This window comes from Lissotriton helveticus, chromosome 1_1 (genome assembly GCF_964261635.1).
Source record: "Lissotriton helveticus chromosome 1_1, aLisHel1.1, whole genome shotgun sequence".
NCBI classification, from domain to species: Eukaryota; Metazoa; Chordata; class Amphibia; order Caudata; family Salamandridae; genus Lissotriton; species Lissotriton helveticus.
This window is the reverse complement of record NC_136057.1, coordinates 351,965,554-351,992,575: the sequence shown is the minus strand read 5'-3', so window position 1 is coordinate 351,992,575 and position 27,022 is coordinate 351,965,554. Positions and strand designations below refer to the sequence as shown.

Genomic DNA, 27,022 nt, shown 5'->3' with positions numbered 1-27,022 from the left:
ACCAGTTTCGGTCTACTTAGGACGCATCACTGAGGTATAGCTTGAGTCCTCTGGCACAGTGAACACGGGACCCATGTCTGGGCATACCCATCAGAGAATAACAAAAAGGTCATGTATGGAATGCTTGCAAATAGTTTCAGCCACTGGTTATTGAGCTTACACTGCAAAATGGCCTCCGAAAATTAAGCTCTCCTTTGAGCACTTATGGCCAGGGATCACCATCTGTTGCAAATCCCTGCCAAGAACCCATTCAGCAAATTCAATCCGACAAAAGCAAAATGTAAGTGAGGCCCTACCTACAGAATGCTCATATAATGCTTGTGGATGCCACGTGACCCACTATCCCAGACTCCACATCTGCTTGGCCTGTGCGAGCTGAAGTGAGGGGATCCCAGCACAGTGCATGATGCACGTATTGAAAATGGTCACAGACAACGCAGCGTGATCGTGATGACGCTGAAGACATGGAGAGGATTGCTCCACGTGTCCTGCAGTTGGGTGAGCTGCTGTTGCCAGTGAGTAGAGGTCCTTTGAAGCTCACACAGCCTCCCCGCTCAGTTCTTCATTCCCTTGTCCAGCTGTGCACCACTACGTTTGAGGGGATTGCTCTCAGCACACAACCACTGTGTCAGGCAGTAACGCGACCGGGCCACATGAGGCCAGTCATTCACCTGATAGGCCTGTGCAGGCACTACCTCTCAAATGGTCATCTCGTAGGCACTGAGTTGAGTGTATTTTATCTCACCTCAGGGACAGTGCTTCTTAAATTACAAGGAAGACTAGATTCTACCTTTCAGAAAAAATTCACCTCTACTAAAGTGATGCTTTAACACCTTTGCCGCGGGGCTAATTCCCCTGCGGCGCTGGGTGGAGGGGGGCGCGTGCAGCGCCACGGTGCTTGTGACGAGCTCGTCACGGTGGCGCTGTGCTCATGACGAGCTGAGCTCGTCATGACCACACCCGTTTTTCGGAACGCTCAGCACAGCGGGGGAATTAGCCCAGTGTGTGAGCGCCGCACGTGTCACAGCTCGTCATGAGCATGGAAGGAGTTAACTCATCCTCTGAGGATGAGGCTATATATAATTCCCATGGAGCTGCTATCTCTACCCTCTTTTCAACATCTAAAAAAAAGAACTCTCAGTAACTCTGGAAACAACTCAATCATGCAGAGGAGACCCCGCAGGGGTCTATATTGAGCCCTTTGTTGTTCAATATTTACATCAGACCCCTTGCCACGATAGTAGAGGACGCCGGTCTGTCTATTTATTCCTATGCAGATGATACGCAGATCGTGTTCTCCCTGTCTGACAGTAGGTCTCAGGACACCTCTGCCCTTAAAATCGGCCTTTCTCGGGTTGCAGCCTGGATGCAGGTTAAGATGCTAAAACTCAATGGTGATAAGACCGAGGTTATCGTACTTGGCAAACATAAAGATCTGTGGGGTTCTAGACACTGGCCTAGTGACATGGGTCCACTGCCTACCCCCCTGCCAGTTGTTCGTAACCTCGGCTTTCTAATCGACGAGAAACTCTCGATGCGTCAACAGGCAACTAAGGTCGCTGCAATCTGCTTTAACACTCTACGCTGGTTGCAGAAGATCCTATGGATGCTGCCTGAGTCTACTCGTCGAACTGTTGTCCAGGCTCTTGTAATGTCCCGTATCGACTACGGCAATGTGCTCTATCTGGGAGCTGATAGAGCTACAATGAATATACTCCAGGTTGTGCAGAACTCAGCTGCCCGCCTTCTGTGCAATGTTCCACGCAGAATGTCTGCAACACAAGCCCTATGTGACCTTCATTGGTTAAAAATTGCTGACCGTGTAGCTTTTAAAACTTTGTGCCTTATGTTTAAAATCCGTCAGGGTTCTGCTCCCACATATCTGCACAATCTTGTCCGGCCATACCAGCCAAATCGTCCCCTTAGGTCATCAAATCAAGCCAATTTTGTAATTCCTAGAATTCGCTTGACAAAAATGGGAGGCCGCTCTTTTGCCCATCTGGGGCCGAAGATGTGGAATGCTCTTCCGCTGACGCTCAAAACGGAGACCAATCTTCTGGCCTTTCGCAAAAAGCTAAAAACTTTTCTGTTTTAGTTGGTCAAATGTTCTCTGCTTCTCCTGTTTCAGCAACTACCTATCTTTCTTCTTTAGGCTGTCCCTGGCGCCGGGAAACCCTTTACGGGTAGCTGAGCGCAATACAAATTCAATAAAATAAATAAATAAATACTACAGTCTTTTTTCACATGGGAATAAGAAAACAACACCCACCAACTCTAGAAACAAATACGTTTATCTTAAGAAAAACCCCTGCACATTTACCTCGCTGCTGAAGCGACCGCAAAAAACACACTCCATATCCAGCTCCAACCTGTTGATTATTTGCTGAAAAGTCCAGCCATCCAATTCAGAAGAATTGAAGAGTTTGATACAGAACAGAAAGAGTCTGATACAGCTTACCAGAGCCTTCTGAATAATGACACGACACAAGAATCGTGATTCTGAACAACAAGCCAACACAAGGATTGGGATGCACCTCTGAGCTGACTCACTTGCTCCGCACTGGAGCCTGAGGAGTCGAGATCCAGTAAGAAGTGATTCAGAAAAGGGGGTGGTGATGGACAGAGCATCTGAATTAAACAGAACACTCATACCCAGTCAAAAGATCAGGGCTTGATCCATCACCGTTTTTAGCTCACTACACCATCCCAGTTCAGAACCTGGCTACATGCAAATTAGTCTGTCCCTGGCCCAGTGCATCATGGGAACAGGGCAGACCAAACTACCAAGCCAATTCTTTACTGGAAAGGAAACAAGCGACCGGGGACTGGTTTCTGGCATTGCAGCCGTCTTCGGCCCGGCTTGCTTGAATCCTGATGGTGCAGTGAGCAAGGGACTCACATCTGAGCATACCCTGCCACTCCTATAGTGGCCAAAACGATTCAGAAAAGGGGGTGGTGATGGACAGAGCATCTGAATTAAACCGAACACTCATGACATGAGTCCCTTGCTCACTGCACCATCAGGATTCAAGCAAGCCGGGCCGAAGACGGCTGTAATGCCAGAAACCGGTCCCCGGAAGCTTGTTTCCTTTCCAGTAAAGAATTGGCTTGGTAGTTTGGTCTGCCCTGTTCCCATGATGCACTGGGCCAGGGTCAGACTAATTTGCATGTAGCCAGGTTCTGAACTGGGATGGTGCAGTGAGCTAAAAAACGGTGATGGATCAAGCCCTGATCTTTTGACTGGGTAGGAGTGTTCTGCTTAATTCAGATACTCTGTCCATCACCACCCCCTTTTCTGAATCGTTTTTGGCCACTATAGGAGTGGCAGGGTATGCTCAGACATGAGTCCCTTGCTCACTGCACCATCAGGATTCAAGCAAGCCGGGCCGAAGACGGCTGTAATGCCAGAAACCGGTCCCCGGAAGCTTGTTTCCTTTCCAGTAAAGAATTGGCTTGGTAGTTTGGTCTGCCCTGTTCCCATGATGCACTGGGCCAGGGTCAGACTAATTTGCATGTAGCCAGGTTCTGAACTGGGATGGTGCAGTGAGCTAAAAAACGGTGATGGATCAAGCCCTGATCTTTTGACTGGGTAGGAGTGTTCTGCTTAATTCAGATACTCTGTCCATCACCACCCCCTTTTCTGAATCGTTTTTGGCCACTATAGGAGTGGCAGGGTATGCTCAGACATGAGTCCCTTGCTCACTGCACCATCAGGATTCAAGCAAGCCGGGCCGAAGATGGCTGTAATGCCAGAAACCGGTCCCCGGAAGCTTGTTTCCTTTCCAGTAAAGAATTGGCTTGGTAGTTTGGTCTGCCCTGTTCCCATGATGCACTGGGCCAGGGTCAGACTAATTTGCATGTAGCCAGGTTCTGAACTGGGATGGTGCAGTGAGCTAAAAAACGGTGATGGATCAAGTCCTGATCTTTTGACTGGGTAGGGAGTGCTCTGCTTAATTCAGATACTCTGTCCATCACCACCCCCTTTTCTGAATCGTTTTTGGCCACTATAGGAGTGGCAGGGTATGCTCAGACATTAATCCCTTGCTCACTGCACCATCAGGATTCAAGCAAGCCGGGTCGAAGACGGCTGTAATGCCAGAAACCGGTCCCCGGAAGCTTGTTTCCTTTCCAGTAAAGAATTGGCTTGGTAGTTTGGTCTGCCCTGTTCCCATGATGCACTGGGCCAGGGTCAGACTAATTTGCATGTAGCCAGGTTCTGAACTGGGATGGTGCAGTGAGCTAAAAAACGGTGATGGATCAAGCCCGGATCTTTTGACTGGGTAGGAGTGTTCTGCTTAACTCAGATACTCTGTCCATCACCACCCCCTTTTCTGAATCGTTTTCGGCCACTATAGGAGTGGCAGGGTATGCTCAGACATGAGTCCCTTGCTCACTGCACCATCAGGATTCAAGCAAGCCGGGCCGACGACGGCTGTAATGCCAGAAACCGGTCCCCGGAAGCTTGTTTCCTTTCCAGTAAAGAATTGGCTTGGTAGTTTGGTCTGCCCTGTTCCCATGATGCACTGGGCCAGGGTCAGACTAATTTGCATGTAGCCAGGTTCTGAACTGGGATGGTGCAGTGAGCTAAAAAACGGTGATGGATCAAGCCCTGATCTTTTGACTGGGTAGGAGTGTTCTGCTTAATTCAGATACTCTGTCCATCACCACCCCCTTTTCTGAACCAGTAAGAAGTGGGCCCCATGGCCAACCATATCCCTACTATCATGAGCAAGGCACTGAAACTGCTAGTGGTTGTGAGCCCCCCCGTCCCCCACCCCCTGCTTCCGGCATCCTCTGCAGAACCCCTGAATAGACAGACACTTCTGGGAGTGGTGCTTCCACCCTTTTAACATCCAAGAGAGGGCAAAAGAACACACAAAAAAAGGGCACCGATTCTGAATTGTAGAGTGGCAACTCCTCAGTCTACTCCAGTCTATGCCAGTGTACGACAGTGGACTCCTCTCTATGCCACTGTACCACACTGTACTCCACTCTACGGCAATCTACGCAACTTACAATCTGTGAGCCGCAGAAGCCACAGTATCTGCGCTCGGGAAGGTTTGGTCGATAGGGAAGGTGTGTGTCTTGGGCGCCACAAGTATGCTCCACCCTGTTCAGTGAGTGCACCAAAACCCAGGTGCAAACATGATGTGACGAGGCACTTCAGGGTCTTCTGGTATAGCTGATTACTGTATCACAAACAATCTACCCAGGACCAAGGCTAACTAGAGACTGTGGTGAGAAGATGTCACAGAAATGTCCTCTTGATTTTACACGAGGGCCGCCTTGAACCTTACCTTGGGGCGATGAAGACTCATCGTGGTATGTTTCTAGAAAATGAAACACTTTGCTTAGCAGGTACAACAAATGCACTTACTTGCAAAGTTTACAGCCTTCTTTATAAGAGCCACAGTGGTCTTTGCAATGAAGGCTTTACAAATCCCCAATCACATACACAACTGCCAGAATGCACAGATTTGCACCAGCATGGGTCAGTTTTGCGCGAACGTGTGCACTGATTGAGTCACATAGAACAAAATGTTTGCCCTGGTCAGTTGCAGAAAATGTAAATTGTGGCTCATTAGTTGGTACAAATCCGTGCAAGATTGCCTTGGACTGTTGCACGTTATACACTTGTGCACCAGAGCATTCGTCACATAATGACAGATGCAGGTCGCGACTGGCCATTGTGTAAGTGCACTTGTCCCCAAACCCATTTATTTCTGCTAGTTTTCTGCAGTGCTGCTCGCACAAAAGTGCTAAAAGAACCCTTTACAAAACAGGAAACAGATATGAAATGTGTGAGGGATCCTCACCCTTATTAGTAACATTTCTGAGAAAAGCAGGAGAACGAGCAGTAGAGAGAAAGGAGAGTAGGATGCAAGGATACTGCAGGGTTTAACAAAAAGCAAAACAGCACTGCAAGTAGCAAGCAAGGAATTGGGAAATTGTCTTTTAGAAAGATGTGAGACTCAAATGTTTTTCATTTCGATGGAAGAACATCTCAAATAGCTAGGGAGGACTGTATGCCGGCATTCGAACAAACGCAACGTTATGACGCGTTCCTTTTTCAGGCAAGTCATCACAACGACTTGCCTTAGGGGGCACTGGACTTTAGATTAGTATCATTTACTAATCCAACTCCAGTCTGCGCAACAGTAGGAAAGGTCTTTAAGTCCAACACCACTTCACCAATGCGCCCCCTAAAGCAAGTTATTGCGTACTTAATAAAAGCATGGTAACAATGCCTTAGTTCTATTACTGGTGTTGTAAAAGCACAGCGTGATTCTGGCTTCATATTAAAAGAAGTTTCTTGCTAGGGGGAGAGTTTGATAAGGCTAATTCTGCCACTGGAACCACTGTTTAGCAGATTCGCCATCGCACAGGGAGGTGAGAATCAGAGGAAGGAGGATGAGGCAGCTGCAGATTTATGGCAGATAGCCATTTACCATCCTCCTCTATGTAAGGCTGTAACTCTTACTGCCGACTCTCTGGCCAGATTTAGGGATAGAACTGGTAGAGTGAACAAAGGATGAAGCCGGCATTGAAGCCGGCATTGATCATAACTGAAATACATTTGGGCTAAACATTGTTTACCACAAATCCTTTTCCCTGCAGGTAATTACAATGCGGTCCTTACAACGACCCCGTTGTAACAATGCATACCATTACTTCGCAAGTCGGAACAACGACTTGCGGAGGGGTCAGAAGGTGTAGGATGTAAAATCCAACACCTTCTCTACTGTTGCACATACTGGAGTTGCAATACTAAAGTATACTATTCCAACATCCAGCGCACCCTCCCCCCCTCACCCCCTCCAGAGCAAGTCATTGTTACGACTTGCGGAGTAGTGGTATGTGTTGCAATTGCCGGCGGTGAAAAAGAATGCGGAGTAAGGTGGCATATTCACGTTTGGAGGTTCAAGGAGTTACTGCTTCTTGGACATTTCGGACCTTCTTGGATAGTAAGATGGGAAGGTAGATTTGACGGGGTGCTTGAGTTTGATCTTCAGAGATGAACGAAAAAACATTGGTTGAGGGATACGTTTTTAAGTGTGAGAAAAATATATCCAGACAATTTTAGTCTGGTTTATTTAACCATATAGACTTAAATAACAAATAAATGTGTATTTTTCAATGTTTAGTGGAGAAATTCAGTTTTTGTATGTTCAGTGCAAGAGATTGGCCTTACATCTAAGAATAATCTAAGAATATGTTTCCGGCAGGATCAGAGGCTAATGCCCTTGAAGGAAGATGTTTGAAGTTACATTCAGTCCTCCTCACACTGATTAATAGAAGCACGTGACTTCTCCATTACAGCTCTCATCAGCACCAGAGAGACTGAACGGTTAGAGCTATGCTGACCTCTGGGGGAGAGAGAAGGTCGTGTCAAGTCTTAGAAGTTGTCCTCCCATCTCTGATTGAAGACTAGCCTTAAGGTGTTGGACCTCTTCACGCACCCAAGTGGTAAGTAAATTAGTTTGTTGGGGATAAAGTTCCTTTGAACTTCTAGAAATGTTGCAGGTCGGGAACCTCTGGGCGCCAGTGGTCTGTGAACTGGTTCTGACTTCTGTCTGTGTTTACTTTCCATGTGCTGATAAAGAACTTACTTAGTCATGGATGAAAAGCATGAACATCAAATGCCTACAGTTACAGTTATTAATTATTGCATTTACCTAGAGACTTGTCTGATTTGCATTGTTAATATAATGTGTATAGATTGTGAATCTGACGTCCCTAACGTGCCCCGGAAGCTTTGGTAGGACTGAGGTGCAGGCTGTCACCTATATGCTAAGTGGCCCAATGTCAAAGTTGATAGTCATAGGCAGATGTAACTTATTAGCCAAGAGCACTTCACAAGCTGAGACTTTTTAGCTCAGGATAAGGGAAAAGGTAACATCCCAAAGCAGAGTCTTGCTAAAAAGCCCAGATTGGCTGAAGGGGCCACTCGCTTGGTGCATCTTGGTAGCAATGCAGTCTCCTGCCAGCATCATCACTGATAGACAGTGTGTCTCATGTCATCATTTCCAATGGCGAGCTGGCGGGCCTGGGGAATGGGCAGTCCAACGCTGGGATCGCCTCAGAGGGGCTGGTGTATCTGGGTGGGGGTCAGTCGGATGACAGATCTGCCTCTGAAAGGGTTGTGGGGCCGCTTCTGAGTCAGTCATATCGAAGACCAGTGATGGAAAGAAGGACAGTGGTAGGAACACTAAGCCTCATTTTAGGACGCTCTCCGAAAAACGGCCTGGGTCATTGCAGAACCAATCACAACACTTGTGCATCTAGATGGATGACAGGCACCTCCCAAGAAGCCTCGTGGATCTGACTGCCCCTACCCCATGACGTCTGCAACACATGTTAAAAATGATCTATGCAACAATTGCAAATTAAAAAAAACGTAACCTAAAGTATATATTTTACTTCTACTTTAAGAAAACATGGCCGACTGTTACTTGTGAGCTAAGTATCTTTGTTTCTTTCCCAATTCAGAGTAATGTAGATTCTCCAAATGTGCGACAGTAGGAGACTCTGGATTTCACTAAAGACACAGGCTAACATCATGCATCAATCCTTTTATTGCTACTCTCACTTTAAAGGAAATATTATCCAGACTCAAAAGTATGGACACCACGTTCTCTCCTTAATTTGATATTTGTAGCTATTGCGCATTAAGCCACGTTTAAGTCTTTCCCTCTAATTACAAGGTGTTGCTCCTTGGTTCAGACCACCCTCTCATGATCAGCCATGTTGACAGCCACAGAGAGGTCAAGAAGGATGAGTAAACAGTACTCACCACTATCCAGAGAGAGATACCCCCGACCCATATAACCTTCATCACAGCCACTTGGATGGTTCAACAAGGCTGCCATCTAGGGTAGCTTAGAAGCTTTTCTCATGCAATGCATCTGCCACCAGGATTGGAACCGTGTGTTTTTTTGGCTTGCTACTGGTGACTGGCGGTAGTAAGGGATGTTTTAAATACTTGAATTCATGGATTTGTTTTTACTGCATCAGGGAATATTCCAAGGTGAGAAGGAACTGGGGATGTTGCACCATGTGCTGCAGACAGAAGAGGGAAGTGGTGAGGAGTCACTGAAGCAGTTTGTGGCTTTTGACATTACTGATACAGCCAATTTGTCACTTGTAGTGGGGCAACTTCTGACCAGGAGCTGCTGTGAGCGGAGTTTTGGTCTCCAGCTTAAAAGCCAGAGGCAAATACTTATCCACTCAAACATACAGACCGGGCTTGGCTACAGCTAACCTCCATATGGCGCGGTCAGGCCGCCCTAAGACAGTCTGCCATTAAAACCTCACATCTTAGCTGCAGCAACTTGAGAAGACTTGTCAGCTCGAGACACATTCATGAGCTCTAGTTTCTGGTAACCTCCTGCATCTTAGGACCTCCTGCGCTCCCCTCCCGGCTCGTCGGTATCTGCTCTTCTGAGGCAGGCTGGTTCTAGCTTCCTTTCTCCGTGCCACAGGCAGCAGAAGCCGCAAACCGCAAACCGCAAACCACAAGCCAAGGGCTAGGCGAGTGGCTGTTTCCGTGAAACCACAGGCCAACCAAAGTTCTCTAATGTACTCCAGAAATAATTACTCTCTTCCTGTACAGTTGCATTGTTCTTCAGACAGATAGCTGAAATTATTTGAAAGTATTTGCTGAAGCACTGTGGTTTCTGACTAAAAATCCACGTGGGGGGTTTTAGAGGATGCCCAAAACAGTTTGAAATGGCAGCATGACGTGGAGGGTCCTTCAGAACTGTTCATTCTGAGGACCCTGCAGCATTTATCAGTACATGAAGCTCACACGGTGCACACTTTATCCATTTTTGCAGGTCGAAGTACTGGTATAAGTCCAAGGCAGAGCTTTAAATAGGCAGCTGCCAATCTGTCTGCGGCAGCAATGTTTGCTCTAAACAAGAACGTGGGCACTTCTTAGCAAGACCTCTATACCTTTCAAGCAACAGTACTGGCACTTTGCAGCATAACTATTACTGCTGCGATAATACAGCACCTTCTCAGCAGAACTGCTATACTTCTAATGGAATAGTAGCAGTGCTTCTCAGCAGAACTGATATACTTCAATGGTATAGTAGCAGTGCTTCTCAGCAGAACTGATATATACTTCAATGGTATAGTAGCAGTACTTCTCGGCAGAACTGATATATTTCAATGGTATAGTAGCAGTACTTCTCGGCAGAACTGATATACTTCAATGGTATAGTAGCGGTACTTCTCAGCAGAACTGATATACTTCAATGGTATAGTAGTGGTACTTCTCAGCAGAACTGATATACTTCAATGGTATAGTAGCGGTACTTCTCATCAGAACTGATATACTTCAATGGTATAGTAGCGGTACTGCTCATCAGAACTGATATACTTCAATGGTATAGTAGGGGTACTTCTCATCAGAACTGATATACTTAAATGGTATAGTAGCGGTACTGCTCATCAGAACTGATATACTTCAATGGTATAGTAGCAGTACTTCTCGGCAGAACTGATATACTTTAATGGCATAGTAGCAGAACTTGTCAGCAGAACTCCTTTACCTTTAATGGTATAGTAACCATACTTCTCAGCAGAACTGCTATAATTTTAATGTAATAGTAACAGTACTTCTCAGCAGAACTGATATTCTTCAATGATATAGTAGCAGTACTTCTCGGCAGAACTGATATACTTCAATGGTATAGGAGCAGTACTTCTCTGCAGAACTGATATACTTCAATGGATGTAGTAGCGATACTTCTCACCAGAACTGCTTTGCTTTAATGAAATAGTAACAGTATTTCTCAGCAGAACTGATATACTTTAATGGTATAGTAGCAGCACTTGTCAGCAGAACTCCTTTACCTTTAATGGTATAGTAACCGTACTTCTCAGAAGAACTGCCATAACTTTAATGTAATAGTAACAGTACTTCTTAGCAGAACTGCTATAATTTTCATGGAATAGTAGCAGTACTTCTCAGAAATACTGCTAAACTTAATGGAATAGTAACAGTCCTTCTCAGGAGGAGTACTATACTTTTAATGGAATAGTAACAGTACTTCTCAGCAAAACTGCTATACTTTTAATGGAATAGTAACAGCACTTCTAAACAGAACTGCTATAATTTTATGGGAACAGATGCAGTACTTCTCAGCAGAACTGCTACAGTTTTAATGGTATAATAACATTACTTCTCAGCTGAACTGCTATACTTTTAATGTCATAATAACAGTACCTCTCAGGAGAACTGCTCTACTTTTAATCGAATAGTACAAGTACTTCTCCGGAGAACTGCTATACTGTTGACAGAATAGTACAAGTCCTTCTCAGGAGGAGTACTATACTTTTAATGGAATAGTAACAGTACTGATGTACTTTTAGTGGAATAGTACAAGTACTTCTCAGCAGAGCTATACTTTTAATGTCATAATAACAGTAACTCTCAGGAGAACTGCTATCCTTTTAATCGAATAGTACAAGTACTTCTTCGGAGAACTGCTATACTGTTGACAGAATAGTACAAGTCCTTCTCAGGAGGAGTACTATACATTTAGTGGAATAGTACAAGTACTTTTTCACAGGAGTACTATACTTTTTTTGAGCCAGCAGCACCATCAGTAAGAATGAAGTGGATCACGGGAAGCAGTAATCACCAGAACTAGTTTTCCATTTATAACACTGACTTGTGCTACTGATAGATGTCCTTGGTATCATACCACTTCTCCATGTTTGCCCCAAGCAGCACTCTTTTTGGATACTCCCATAAAACATGCAATGCCAGTACATAGATACAGGCAACGGCATATCTTGTCCAGGTCACTTTATGCTTTCTGCAAGGCCATGGCTGATGATAATGAGCAAAGCTGCCATTTTAGACACAGCACGGTGACCATCCTGTCCTCGGCAGAAGCGGTCGCTCCCCTCACCTGCTCCTCATTTGGTATCGTGGCGTAGCGCTTCTGACTCTGCCAAATATCTTTCCAAGCGCTAGCCTTTATCTATTCATCTGCACACTGCTAGGCTAGATATTGCCTCATTGTTTAGCAATTGCTGAGAGCATCTATTTGTTTAGCATTCCGAGTTCGCTTGCGCACTGCTGGGCTTTGTGGGATTTCACTAACTATTGACTGCTGAGTGCATTTTTCGTTCTGCATTTCCAGTTCTTTTGCGCACTGCTGGGCTCTGTATTGGTTTGCTGATTGCTGATTGTCGAGTGATTTTTGCCTCATTTGCCTGTCCACACAATTTCATTACTGTGTGCATTTTATTGAAACTGCTGCCAAATTTCATAGCGCTTGTAACGCTACCATTGCGCTTTGAACCGCTAGCATTTGCTGCATTTCTCCCCCATAGCGCTCCTTTTTGCCCAATCTCGCCCTGCCTCACAGCATCTGTTGTTATTGTTGATGCCATTTTGTTTTGCTGTACCTTCCCACACCGTCACTCCACCTCGCTCCCGCCTCCCAGCTGCCCCTCCCACGCTCCGCCCCCTCCAACATCCATTTATGTCGAATGCCTCAACGCGCAGCGTCCACGCGCTGCGGCCTCGCCGAAGGTGCGCCAAAGGTAAGCCCGTCTGCGCCCGTCCGCGCCTGGACCGCGCCCAGCGCCCGTCCCCCTGCTCTATGCCGCTCCCAACCCCCCAGAGTAACTTATGATGCCGCTACTCTCCTCGCCCTCAACGTCGGACGCACCCCACTTTGCTGCGAAGCTACCCCAGGACGTACCCACGGCCCATTCTCCTGCCTCTCCTGTAAGTTCAACTGCGTCAGGACCCTCACCAAACACACTTCCTCCACACACAGCTCCGAACCCAACGACTTGAAATGCATCCTACTGAACACCCGCTCGGTCCACAGACATGCAACCGAACTCTGGGACCTAATCGACACTGCGTCACCTGACATCGCCTTCCTTACTGAAACATGGATGAATGCATCTTCTGCCCCCGACATCGCCATAGCCATACCGGACACTTACAAGATCATTCGAAAAGACCGCACCGATCAAACTGGAGGAGGCATCGCCATCGTCCATAGAAACACCATCAAAATTACAACCAGCTCTGACGTCAATCTTGCAACCCCCGAACACCTCCACTTTCAGATCCACACCGACCCCAGGACCACACTTAGAGGAACCCTCATTTACAGGCCCCCAGGCACCCGATCTCAATTCAGCGACGACATCACTGACTTCGTCAGCCCGCACGCCCTCGCCTCCGAGAACTACATTCTTCTAGGAGACCTCAACTACCACCTTGACAACATTCTCGACAACAACACCACCACCCTTCTGGACAACCTGTCCAATCTCGGACTCAAACAACTTGTTGACACCCCCACTCACATAGCCGGACACACGCTCGACCCTATCTTCACCTCCAGCAAGCACATCTCCTTCGATCATACTACAGCTCTCCACTGGACGGATCATAGCTGTGTTCACTTCAGCTACAAAACAACCCTTACCCACAACCGTCCACAACCCATTCCCCGAAGAAAATGGAACAAAATCACCACCGAACAACTCCTCACATCACTCAGCCAAAACACTCCCACCCTAGCAACGGACCCAGACCTAGCGGCCACCAACCTCAGGCAATGGATTACCCACAGTGCGGACGAACTAGCACCCCTGAAAAAACACCAGTCGAAATCATCCAGCAAAAAAGCTCCCTGGTTCAATGATGACCTTAAAAAATCCAAGAAGACATGCCGCACCCTGGAGAAGAATTGGAGAAAAGAACCAACCTCAGACAACATGGCCTCCCTCAAGACAGCCACCCGCAAACACCACCAACTGATTCGATCCGCCAAGAAATCAGCATTTAAGGACCGTCTCGACAACAATTCTCATAACAGCAAGGAACTCTTCAATATCGTCAAAGAATTCACCAACCCTCCCGCAGCATCCAACGACATCACTAACTCCCAAGACCTCTGCGATGCGCTATCCTCTTTCTTCTACAACAAAATTGCCGACATCCACAACAGCTTCAAGAATACTCCCAATGACCAACTCACCCCACCCCCTTCAGATCCCACCCCTCCAACTAACTACCTCAACTCCTGGAACCCAATCACCATTGAAGACACCATTCGCCTCATGAACTCAATCCACTCTGGCTCACCTTCTGACCCCTGTCCCCACTACATCTTCAACAAAGCTGTCTCCATCATTGCTCCCCAACTCCGCGATGTCATCAACTGCTCCTTCGACTCCGCCACCTTTCCAGAAATATGGAAACACGCCTAACTCAGCGCCCTTCTGAAAAAACCAACAGCAGACCCCTCAGATCTGAAAAACTACCGACCCATTTCCCTCCTCCCTTTCCCGGCCAAAGTCATCGAGAAAGCCGTCAATAGCCAACTAGCAGCCTTCCTTGAATCCAACAACTCCCTGGATCCCTCACAGAACGGCTTTCGAGCCAAACACAGCACCGAAACCGCCCTCATTGCGGCGACCGACGACATCCGAGCACTCCTGGACAACGGTGAAACAGTGGCCCTCATTCTACTCGACCTCTCCGCCGCCTTCGACACTGTCTGTCACAACACCCTCATACAACGCCTCAACAACATCGGCATACAAGGAAAAGCCTTGGACTGGATCATCTCGTTCCTAGCCGGGAGAACCCAGAGAGTCCGACTCCCCCCATTCTACTCAGAGCCCACCGAAGTCATCTGCGGCATACCTCAAGGCTCCTCACTCAGTCCCACCCTCTTCAACGTCTACATGAGTCCCCTCGCCTCCATCGCACGTCAACACAACCTCAACATCATCTCCTACGCCGACGACACCCAGCTAATCCTTTCCCTCACTAAAGACCCCAACACCGCCAAAAACAACCTTCACGAAGGTATGAAAGAAGTAGCCGAATGGATGAAACAGAGCCGCTTAAAACTCAACTCAGACAAAACGGAGGTGCTCATCCTAGGATCCTCCCCCTCAGCTTGGGACGACTCCAGGTGGCCTTCCGCTTTGGGATCTGCGCCCACACACACAGACCATAAACGTAACCTTGGCTTCATTCTAGACTCCTCCCTCTCAATGTCCAGACAATTCAACGCCGTATCGTCCTCCTGCTTCAACGTCCTTCGCATTCTCAAAAAGATCTTCCGCTGGATCCCCCTCGAAACAAGAAAGACTGTCACCCATGCACTGGTCACGAGTCGACTGGACTATGGCAACACACTCTACGCCGGAATTACAACAAAATTGCAGAAAAAGCTCCAGCGCATCCAAAACGCATCAGCGAGACTCATATTAGACATCCCGCGCCAAGAGCACATCACCGGTCACTTAAAAAACCTCCACTGGCTTCCCGTCAACAAAAGAATTACTTTCCGCCTTCTTACCCACGCACACAAGGCCCTTTATAATCTAGGACCCGAATGCCTCAACACCCGACTGTCCTTCTACTATCCCACCCGCCAACTAAGATCATCCAATCAAGCCCTCGCCGCAGTCCCGCGCATCCGAAAAACCACCATGGGTTGCAGATCCTTCTCCTTCCTGGCTGCCAAGACCTGGAACTCACTCCCCACCCACCTCCGCCTTACTCAGAATCACATGTCCTTCAGAAAAGAACTGAAAACATGGCTATTCGATAAAAAGTAAACCCCTCCCTCCAGCGCCTTGAGACCCTCTGGGTGAGTAGTGCGCTTTATAAATGCATGAACTTGAACTTGAACATAATAAAATGCTGAATAGAAAAATGAGGAAGCCACAGTGAGCCAAAACCTTCGCGATGGCAGCTCCACCAAACTGACAACTGAGTATTTCCCAGAGGAGACAGAAGACACCTTGGCCAGCTACCTCTAAATCCCCCAACGGCAGGATTACAGGGAGTGCTGCCCTGCCATAATCTGACCACAGTCCAAATAAGCATTGGCATAGCATTGTGCGATATGCCATTACAAGTGTTAGATAGGCATTAGAAATTAATCCAAAGATGGCCACTGTAGATGCGCACACATCCATGGGGGTCATCTTTTAATGCATTTATAATATTTTAACAAACCCATTCAAAAATGGTACAGTGGATTTACAAACCTTTGAATTTGTAAGCTCTTAACAAAACCATTCAAAGAGGGCCACAGTGGATGTGTCCACATCCATGGTGGCCATCTTTGAATGGGTTTATTAAAATTATACAAACCCATTTCCAGGAACCCACTGTGCATGTAGGCACACTCCTCTACAGCCATCTTGAAATGGAAATAAAAGAACACGTTAAGATGGATGCCCGTCAATGACATGGCAGTTGCAAATCAGTTTTTAAAAAAATGAAGTGGGGATGTATTGGGAGGAAGGTGGTGCCAAACAGAAGAGTGGGATGGTGAGGGTATTTTTAACAAATGAGTGCAAGAGGTGAGGGGGTGGAAGCCATTGATGAGATGGTAAGCAACACAGAATGAGGGGGCAGGGCAAAGTGAAGGGAGATGCAGCAGACGGGGGAGAGACCAAACAAACGCATGCACTCTGATGGAGTATTAAAGGATAAGTGTAGCTCCCCGAATTCACGCAAAATCGGGAATGGAAGGATATAAGCCAACCAATCAGAACACTGCCATCCAGTCATGAGCAAGGGTTTCACCAAATCCTACTCCATGTATATTGGAAACAAAACATCTGGCAAACAGACAGCTAAAACTCTGTAGTAGAAACCTTAAATGGGAGTACTTTACTGTACTGTACCCTTCTGCAGTGGCATAACAAAACTTGAGGGCCCCGTGCAAATTGCATGGAGGGACCCCACTCCGGACTCACTCAGGAGCGCTCAGGTCAGGGTACTGTTCTGAGTGAGCCCCCTGCAGCTCGGGGCCCCCGCACTGCAGGAGCTGCGGGCGCCTTTCTTACGCCACTGCTTCTGACAAGCAGCTGAGAAAGATCTACCTAAAGTCTACCTTGCTGGACTGTAGAATCTATATTGCAAAATTAACTTTATTGTATAGCCACAATCCAAAACAAACTGGCTTCAGGTACCTTCATCAAGGACCTGACAAATGTTTCTGAAAAGGGAAGAGTAAAACCCTACAAAAGTTTAGAATTACAGTTCTAATAACATTTGCAACTGGGCTCCCTGGAAACCTAGCCACATATACCCAGCCAACACCACCGCAAGACACGGATACCAACCATGACAAGCCAATCAATCAGATCAAGCTTACTAAACACTCCCAAACAATGTAAGTAACAAGCAGTGGAATGCTGTAACTTTTTGTTCCTCTCTTTGTAGTAATTTATGATGCCTGCAGAGAGATCATCCTTCCGACGGTGAAAAATGTTCACCTTTTATTTATATTTTCCTCTTGGAGGCTTGTTTATCCAAATACACCCGCTAACCACACAGATTATTTATGTGATTCCCAACTAAAGGGCAGTGTTAAGGGTTAATATGAAACCCAGGAACCTGTACTGACCTAGTGCTCCAATAAAATGAAAGATATATTCTGTATGCGACTGCCTGAAGTAGAAGGTAATAAAAAAAGGAACGTGTGATCTACGACAAACTGAGAGCACTTAGAAACTAAGACTGACTGGTTGCCATATACTTTGCGCCATTGGATACACAGCAGTTCCCCATCACATTTGGAGGTTGGAAACAAAGGAGGGCGGACAGGGCATCTGCCAATTTTGGGAAAATATCAAGTTATCTTCCTCCTTTAAATGAGGCGGTCAGTCTTATCTACGGCTGTCAGGCTGGATTAAGGGATTCATCGATGCAGAAGAATAGGTAATAAGACTGACACTGATGATAAAAAAGAAATGAAGAATGTAACACCTTATGGCGTCGATTGATCTGTGACCATAACATTCATCAGAGGGTTTAGAAGGACTGCGGAAAACAGGAAACCAAATGAGGCATTTTTTCACAGCACCCATTTTCAAAATATATATACTCTATGGTATTATGGATAAATGCATTGAATAGTTAAATGTTACTAAAGGAGCATTCAGGTTGCAAATAATGCATTTCTTATTGATTTTCCAGGTCATCTGTGATTCAGCCGAGTTGGGGCCACATACTTTGATGATATATCCTACCCAGGCTTCCCACGGGTAGGTGATGCTTTGAGAAGAACTGAGATTGATTCTAAGCAACTTGATGCAAATCCTAAAGGAATTTATCAAGCAAAAACAGAAGCAGGATCATTCTCTGATGCAGAATTATTGGAAGGCTTGCATTTAAAAGATTTGCACTTCTGGATAACAATGTTATTGGCATGCCGAGTTCTAGAGTCCACCCAACTAATTCATCAAATGGGTGGGACAAGAATCGCCAATAAGGCAGCTACAACATGAGCACTAAGCTAGTACTGTTATGTGCCCAATAGATTGCAAGACCCTGCCATACAAGTGGCATCTTCAGTCGGTCATCTTTTGGCAGGGGCTTCTGAATTCCTGTTTTCTATTGAATTTGTTATTGAGCGGCACACGAACTGGAATCTGATGTTATGATTTGGCAATTCCCCAAGCAAATTAAATGATTTAGTGGCTTATAAATCGAATGGGCATCTAAATTCAATGAGATATTGTAAAATGTATAATTTAGCTATTTTTTATAGTATGTATAATAATGTTTAGAATACAACAACTTCTTTGTACACCCCCAAAAGATGTGTCAGCTTGTCACTGTTTAAACAGAGTTCAATATTGTTTATACAACATTGGATGGAACGACTGAAGTGATTTTTTTGCCCCAAACTATGTCCATGTATTTTAGACTATAAAAACAATCATCTTCCATATCTTGTGCTCAAGAACCTATTAAGTAAAACCAAACAAACTGCCAGATATACCTATATTTTCATTTTAGTTCCACCAAATGTAAGAGCTCATTGGTCAGATATACTAATCGCATGTTACTTCAACAAATCTACTTTTCTTTCACATGCCTGTAGTAACAAAAGGATTGCATTACCACTTTTTAAAGGATTGTAGCACATTAGCCCCTATAAAATCTATTTTAATCCAATGTTTGAGACAATATGTTCTGCTCAAATTGCAGACAAACAATATCCCTAAACATGGTTAGGTCTCTCAACAGTACGACATCCAATTTTCATTATTTGAGAACAGCAATAGCAGTCAGAGGCCATTATTTTTGTTTTTGATGCACAAATCGATGAAATCCTCTAGTTTCTACTCTGTAGAGCTACCTGCGTATGATACAATTACATGACGGGCTTAACCGCTATGTCAATAGTGTACTTGAAGGACAATCCCTACCGCAGCTAGGTTATGAGGAAAGATTACAAGAGATAGAAGAAAATTATGCCCCTCTATGTTCTTCATGATACCTTGTGAGGCTTTTTCTCTTGAGTTTTGGGACAGTTAATGGTTAGTGGGCAGTATCCGTCGTGGGTCCAGCCATTTATCGCTGATGTTCCAAAACCTAGAGACCTATTGCATTTCAATTGGATAACCGGCGCTTCCTCGGCAATCCCGACTATGCAAAGGTAGCCTCGATCCCCTTATTCAAGGTGGTGGTTGTCAATTTGGAGCCTTAGATACATTATGATCACACACATGAAGGTCAAGGTATAAGTCGTTAAAAAAGGTACAACATAGAAAATTAGAAGGTCCAATCACTGTTTGTGACTGCGATATGACCCCAAACCTTACTCCAGTGTTTAGAAATGTATAATGTGAACACACCTCCATGGTGAAACAATCACACACAGTCAATTGATCACAATCAAAAAGGTCTTCGGCCGTTCATTCATCGTCTTCTTTTAAAACGAGAGACTGCTCTCAGATATATCAATTACAGCCCGGTTAACGAATTGCTATAAAGTATAGTAGGTGCTCTGATTTGCTTGCCCTTTGTCCTAGTTGTCTTCAGCTGAGGGTTCAAACAAAATAGCTCAGCAGTCAAGGGACAGAGCTGCAGAGACTGTACCCAAAGTGGCATGGTCCACCAATATGAGTGCAACTTTTTTTTAGCAACCTTCTTGAAGGTCCATAGAAAAGTCTTCATCTTCACACAGTTTGCCAATTTTTTTGCTGCTGGCCTTACACTGAAAATCGGGAGATTTGCTTCAATTTGTTGTGAAATATCCTGTTTAACACTCAAACAATGGCCCGGAATTTATACTATGCAGCAAGCAGCCTACATCTTGGCAGCAATACAACTGTGCATAAAAAAGCTCTACAAAATGTAAACATAAGGAAAAGTCATGCATGCATGTTTCCGCATGAACTTAACACACACATTCAAAAGCATAATGACCTGCACTTCATGGGTCGTGTTTGACGTGGTGGGTTTTAGTAGCATGGAACATATCTTGCAGAGAAGACTTTGTGCAGAAGGAAACCAGGAGAATCTGCACACTTAGGAAGGTGGCAAAACCTCAAAAACATGAAAACAAATCTGAGCACACCCCTACCCGCCACCCTAAGGTAAACTGAGAACATAAATAAAAAGGATGCTATTAGGCAAAACTGAACCAGACAAAGTATCATGGTATGGGTTGCCTTGGCTACAGGGTTCCCAAGCCCAGTATGGGACTAGAAGACTGATAGGAATCTTGTAGTGTGGCACTCAGATGGAGGTATAAGCTTCAGGGGCATTTATCTTGTTAACCTCTACTTGCATTTAATATTCTTCAGTGACAGGATCGATGGCACCAACTGGACTGGTTGGCATTCACCGGAACAATGGGACACTATGTGTTACGGTTAGGGTGCGGCCAGACTTACCAACCATGATATCCCTGGAATTTAGGATGACGTTTCCAATACTTCTGAACTCAGACCAGCCAGTAGAGCACACCCAGGGGCTGTGATGAAAGAGGAACCCAAGGTTGGTCTTCAGTTCATGGATAGAGGATGCAGGGACCCACAGCCAGCCGGTAGGGCAGGCCGAGGGGGCAGTGCAGGGTCATAAGCAGACGCATCCTTTGGTGCCAACGCTCTTCTGATTCATATGGTGCAGAGATGCCAGAGGTTTGCCAGGTCCGCCGGGCTTCCAGGAAGGCTCTCTTATGCAATGATCCTCCGTGAAGCCTCAGGTGTGGTTCTTGAGGTCATGGGGCACTCCTCTCCACTGGTGGCACTACAGCGCCTCTTTTTTTCTTTGTTCCTTCTGGATTGCTCTCTTCTGTCTAGATTGCACTTTTCCCTGGATTGCCTTTCCCCCGGGTTGCTTTGTTTCCACTGCATTGTTTTTGCCATTTAATTATTTTATTTTCCTTGGATTGCTCGCCTAACCTGGATTGTTGCATTTACTTTAGATTGCTTTTTTCCCTGGGTTCTTCTATTTCCTCTGGATTGTTCTATCCTCTCTGGTGCGCTTTCCATAGACTGCTTTTTCTATAGTTTGCTGGGCCCTGCATTGCTATTTCTCGGGGATTCTTTTGTTCTCCTGGGTCTGTCTGTAACCAGGATTGGTGCCTTTCCCCTAGTTCTCTTAGACTGTTCTTTCTCTTATATTCCCATTTTCCCAGGTGGCTCCTTGCATTCCTTCTTGGGTTTCTGTCTTCTGATATTGCCTTTTTCTTCTGGCTTGATTGTTACTCCCCCCTTGTTAAGGCCCCTTTTCCCCAGATCCATGTGTGTTCTGAGGTGCAGTCTATTCCCCGTGCCAGTTTCTCTTCCAAAGCTATGTTTAGGGCTCGTCCTATTAATCCCGCAAGGGATAATAGGACGAGAGTATAGCCGTCAAACCATCGGCCGGTTTTTCAAGAGTGCATGTGCTCATGCACGAGCTTCCCATTTGCTTCCCAGCCTCCTTGCATCAGGCTGCTGGGCCTCAGGCATTCACCCCAGCGTGCGCTAATTACATTTAATTAATCCCTGCTGTTTCACACTTCTTTGACGGCCGCGAGGCCGTGCTTCAAAGGGATCCGCTCCCCCGCCCCTAAAAGCTTCTTTTCGGCGATGTTCTTGTTGATACCGGTGCAGGCAGTTATGTGGCTTCACCCCTGTAGTTCCGGATCCTCGCCATTACAGAGACGCTCTGAATGGAGTATTAAGAATGCTTCTAGAACCGAATCTGTTCTGTCCTCTAATCAACAGAGATCCTGGTTTTTTAACTGAAGTTGCTGTATCCCCTCGCCTTAAGAAAGCTTTCCTGCGGTAATACCGTTGTCTGTCATCGGCTGTGTTGGTGTTGTGCTACTCTTGATGGGACTCGTGCCCTTCAGGCAGCCACCCGCTCTAGTCTCATCTTTATGGTGCCTCAGTAATGCATGTTGGTGACAGTCATGTCCCTGCACAGCATTTGGTCTAGTGATTTGGCACCGCAGGGTAGTTGGGCTGCTGGTGTGCGTCATCCTTGTGAGTATTATTCACGTGTCTGCACAGCAAGCTGGTAATTTTCAGCAAAGAGCATCATAAGAGATCGTCTCGTCTACAGTTACGTTATTCAAATCACCTGGAAGAAGTTCTTCATTAGCAAATTCTTTCTGTGGATCGGACTACACAGGAATTCCTTTCTCTTCAATCTCCGTTTTGTCCATTCTAATTGCACACCACTGACTGGTTGCGATGTGCTATTGCACATTGTTCAACTGTAACCTTGTCGACTGTGTAGCAACAGCGCCATCTACTGGCTTTAATTCAACTTCATATAAAACGGCTTCAAATACAATTGAAGAAATAATAGAAGAAATAATAAACATCTGGCTGGCTGGCAATCTTCAGCAGCGATCCACATCCTATTTTCTGACTGCTCGCAGCTACTCACTGCTCATGACAGGTAGTTCGGCTCTGCACTGCAGTCAGATGGCTGGGACGTACCATCCATGTGAGTGTACCTGGCGCAGGGTCTGTGTGATATCCTGTGCGGATTTCCTTGGTGAACCCACACGCAATTTGTGTTCATGCTCCACTCCACTCTTGGCCATCAGTGTCCATCTTTCTGGACATTTCCTCACCTTCTGCGAACTGCTGGGTCATTCCTGTCTGTTGGGGGTATACCCATGAGGGTCACTCTCTTACCATTGTGATGGCGCTGCTACCTCTGCCCTAGATCCCTCCCTCGTCAGGGTGGGCAGAGCAGTGCTATGATATGTCACGGCCCTTGAGATTCTGATTGCCCCTCCAGCTGTAATTGCCTTAATTAACTTCCCCCACACTGGCTCCTCCTCGCACTCAGCGCAGGCAGCCATAGCAGCAGGAAACGCTCCACTCTCCATTCCTGGGCCTTCATTCAGTGACCTGGGTTCATCCTAAAATATTAAGTAAATCTGCCGCCTCTGCTAAAAGTGTGGCTCCGGACACTTGAGCCCACCTGATCCTACAGCTGTTTTTCAAGATACTGGCATTTTAATTCAGCCTTCCCAGTAAGTGCCCCTTTACTCTACGCTGCCTAGCTTTCTCACAGAGACCCCATGCACCTGATTTTAATTGGTGCTTTTTCCTTCCTTCCCAGTCTCTATCTCGAACTAACGTGAAGTCTACTGTAGCGCTCCATAGGCTCTTTTCATTTGATGCTTAATCATACCGCAAAAACACACGAGTATGTCTCAGATCTGTTAGTCTCATTGTTATGCGCTGTCCTCCCGCTTCTCTCGTAAATTCCCATCCATCCATCCCCCCACTCCATTCATCCATCCATCCGACTCCATCCATCCCCCCACTCCATCCATCCATCCCCCCACTCCATCCATCCATCCATCCCACTCCAATCATCCATCCCACTCCATGTATCCATCCATCCATCCCCTCCATCCATCCATCCCCCACTCCATCCATCCATCCCCCCACTCCATCCATCCATCCCCCCACTCCCCCCACTCCATCCATCCATCCCCCCCACTCTATCCATCCATCCCACTCCATCCATCCATCCGTCCCACTCCATCTATCCATCCCCCCACTCCTTCCATCCATCCACCCCACTCCATCGATCCATCCATCCCACTCCATCCATCCATCTTCATCCATCCCACTCCATCCATCCATCCGTCCCCCACTCCATCCATCCATCCCCCCACTCCATCCATCCATTAATCCATCCATCCATTCCATCCATCCATCCATCCATCCCACTCCATCCATCCCCCACTCCATCCATCCATCCCCCCCACTCCATCCATCCATCCCCCCCACTCCATCCATCCATCCATCCATCCATTCACCCTGCTCCATCCAGCCCTCCCCGCCCACACTCCATCCCTCCCCCGCCCCATACTCCATCCCTCCCCCGCCCCACACTCCTTCCCTCCCCCGGCCCACACTCCTTCCCTCCCCCGGCCCACACTCCATCCCTCGCCCACACTCCATCCCTCGCCCACACTCCATCCCTCCCCCGCCCCATACTCCATCCCTCCCCCGCCCCACACTCCTTCCCTCCCCCGGCCCACACTCCTTCCCTCCCCCGGCCCACACTCCATCCCTCGCCCACACTCCATCCCTCGCCCACACTCCATCCCTCGCCCACACTCCATCCCTCGCCCTCTTGCCCTGCCTCTATCTCTCACCCTGCCTCTATCTCTCGCCCTCCCTCTATCTATCTTTCGCCCTCCCTCTATCTATCGCCCTCACTATCCATCGCATCACTACAGCATCACTCAGGGGCACCACAACATCACTATGCGCTACCAGAGCATCACTGAACGCCACAGCATCACTTGTCGCCGCCACAACATCATTCAGAGCCACCACAGCATCAATCTGTGCAACCATTCAACAACTGGTTCAAATATGTTCTCTCAATGTTTCAAACTTTATTAGAAATGTCACAAAAAAATGTTACTATTTCACTTCTGTTCTTGTATTTTCATCACAATAAAATACACTAAACATAATCTTCCAAAAAGTTATTTGCAAAAAGTTTAAGCTATTGCCATTATAAATTACAATAACTTTTATTTAAGTATTAAATATTGAAAAAAATACAACCCATTGTTATTTTTAATATTAATACATCTAAGTCATGTAAATACAACACATATTGCATTACAAATGCTATAGGTGTCACGTTTGCAAAAGTTAACACTATTGGCATTGTAAATGACAAAGCTATTAGTTTCGCTATTTTCAAAACAAAAACATGAATAAAAAATGTGTCATTTACAATACTAATACCTCTAACTTTACTAATGCGAGCCCTATTGCATTGCAAATGCTTGTTTTCGTATCGTGGTTGTGCACCGAGCCCTGATCTCCGAGCCACACGTCTCCAGTGACTGGCGAGTCCTATCCAGGTGTCTCTTTAAAAACTCTTTAGGGTGTGCATCACGTGACTTCTGTTTTTGTCATCATGCTGTCTCTATGTGATCTCCGTGGCCCCCCTCCCCCCAGTCTCACATCCGTCGCCCACAGCACATCCCTGTATACAGCGGTCTGTCTTGCAGAAGGTCGCGCCCTCTCACCAGACTGGACCTCTTCCCTTGCAGTCTACCCCCTGCTTCCCATAGCTGTCTCTTCTCCCTGCCGTGTTTGGAAGGTGGGAGTGGCAGCAGCCATATGTTCTAGGGTCACTCAACCTCAGATACAGGTGGTAGGCGCTTGGCGAATCCGACCCCCACTTTCAGTAAATAATGACACCCCCCCTCCTACCCCCCCTTGTGACGATGAGACATATTTGAGCCCCGCCGACAGTGAACTCCACCGCAAAGTTCAAGTTGGCCCCGCATTTCCAAACAAGGGAGTTGACGGCGGCCTCTGGACACCGGCCCCACACACGGCTCACCCACCTCATGCCCCCCCGCCCCCGGGCCCCACCGCCCCGGGCCGGCACTCTCTTACCATGGTGAGCCGGGCTGCGCTGCTGCTGTCAGACGAACGGACGGACGAGGTGTCTGTCTGCGCTGAGGGACGGGGAGTGTCCTGCAGTCACCGCCACCTGCTGCTGTCACTTCTGTCGCTGGCGAATCCCTGGCCGCTGCGTCCCTCTCTCCTGGAGGTCTCTTTGGCAGACTTCTCGCCCCACGGCCTCGCTGACAGTCTGTCCTTCTAGTTTGTCGGGTGCTCTCTTGCAGAGGGCGTTTTTACACGTCTGTCTTTCAATAGCCCCCGACTTTCTGAACTTTTTCCTGCTCGTCTGCGTTCTCTCTCTTGCAGGGGGCACTCTCTTCGCACTCTCTAAATATTCTCACTGACACCGTTTTCTCTGCTGACCTTTCGTATTGTTTCTTGCAGGAGGGGGCGCTCTCCCGGGGCTGTCTCTTACTGACACTTCTTTCTGCTGGCCTCTCGTGCTCTCCCTTGCATGGACACTCTCCCGGGGCTGTCTCTTTCTCCCCTCCCTGACACGCCTTCGCCCTGCTGGCCTCTGGTGCAGCCTCTGGCGGGGCAGGGGGCCGGTAGGGGGCGTTTTGGGTAGGTGTCCCGGACGTCGCCCCCCATCACAGACACCATCACAATGCCGCCAGTGACAGGCCCTGCCCTGGGCAGGGGGTAGTCACCAGGGCCGGGGGGTGGTAGTTGGGAGGGGGTCGGGCCACACCGATGTCTACATATCCAAGAAAGACCCACACTCACTCACTCCCGCCAGCCTGAGCTGTGACGTCACGGCCCTCGCTGGTTCTCCTCCCCTGTGATGTACATCACAACCCCCAAACCTCACAGACCCGCCTCTGCGATACACCAGGCCCAGTGTCTGCCTCGGAAGCAGTAGACGGAACATACCTGCATAGTTATAATTATAAACCACGTGTGCCACCTGTATGCCGTCCATGCAGAACTGCACAGCTATACCATTCTCTATACAACTATACAACCTCGCCCTGCACTTTACAGTACATCTCCACATATCATTGTACCCATCTGTACCGCTATACCCTTCTCTATACAACCATACAACCTCGCCCTGCACTTTACAGTACATCACCTAGCATTGTACCCATCTGTACCGCTATACCCTTCTCTATACAACCATACAACCTCGCCCAGCACTTTACAGTACATCTCCACATATCATTGTACCCATCTGTACCGCTATACCCTTCTCTATACAACCATACAACCTCGCCCTGCACTTTACAGTACATCTCCACATATCATTGTACCCATCTGTACCGCTATACCCTTCTCTATACAACCATACAACCTCGCCCAGCACTTT

General features: G+C 47.1%; 1 protein-coding gene across 1 annotated transcript in view; it reads right to left on the bottom strand.

Moving 5' to 3' along the window:
* TUBA8 (tubulin alpha 8) overlaps nt 1–25,732 on the bottom strand; it is a 64,566-nt gene extending 38,834 nt beyond the window's left edge. The window contains exon 1 of the mRNA XM_078673595.1: nt 25,705–25,732. Within this exon, the coding sequence (XP_078529721.1) occupies nt 25,705–25,707 (3 nt within the window). The 5' untranslated portion in view covers nt 25,708–25,732. The remainder of the gene's footprint in view (nt 1–25,704) is intronic.
* Nucleotides 25,733–27,022: the final 1,290 nt, after the last annotated feature.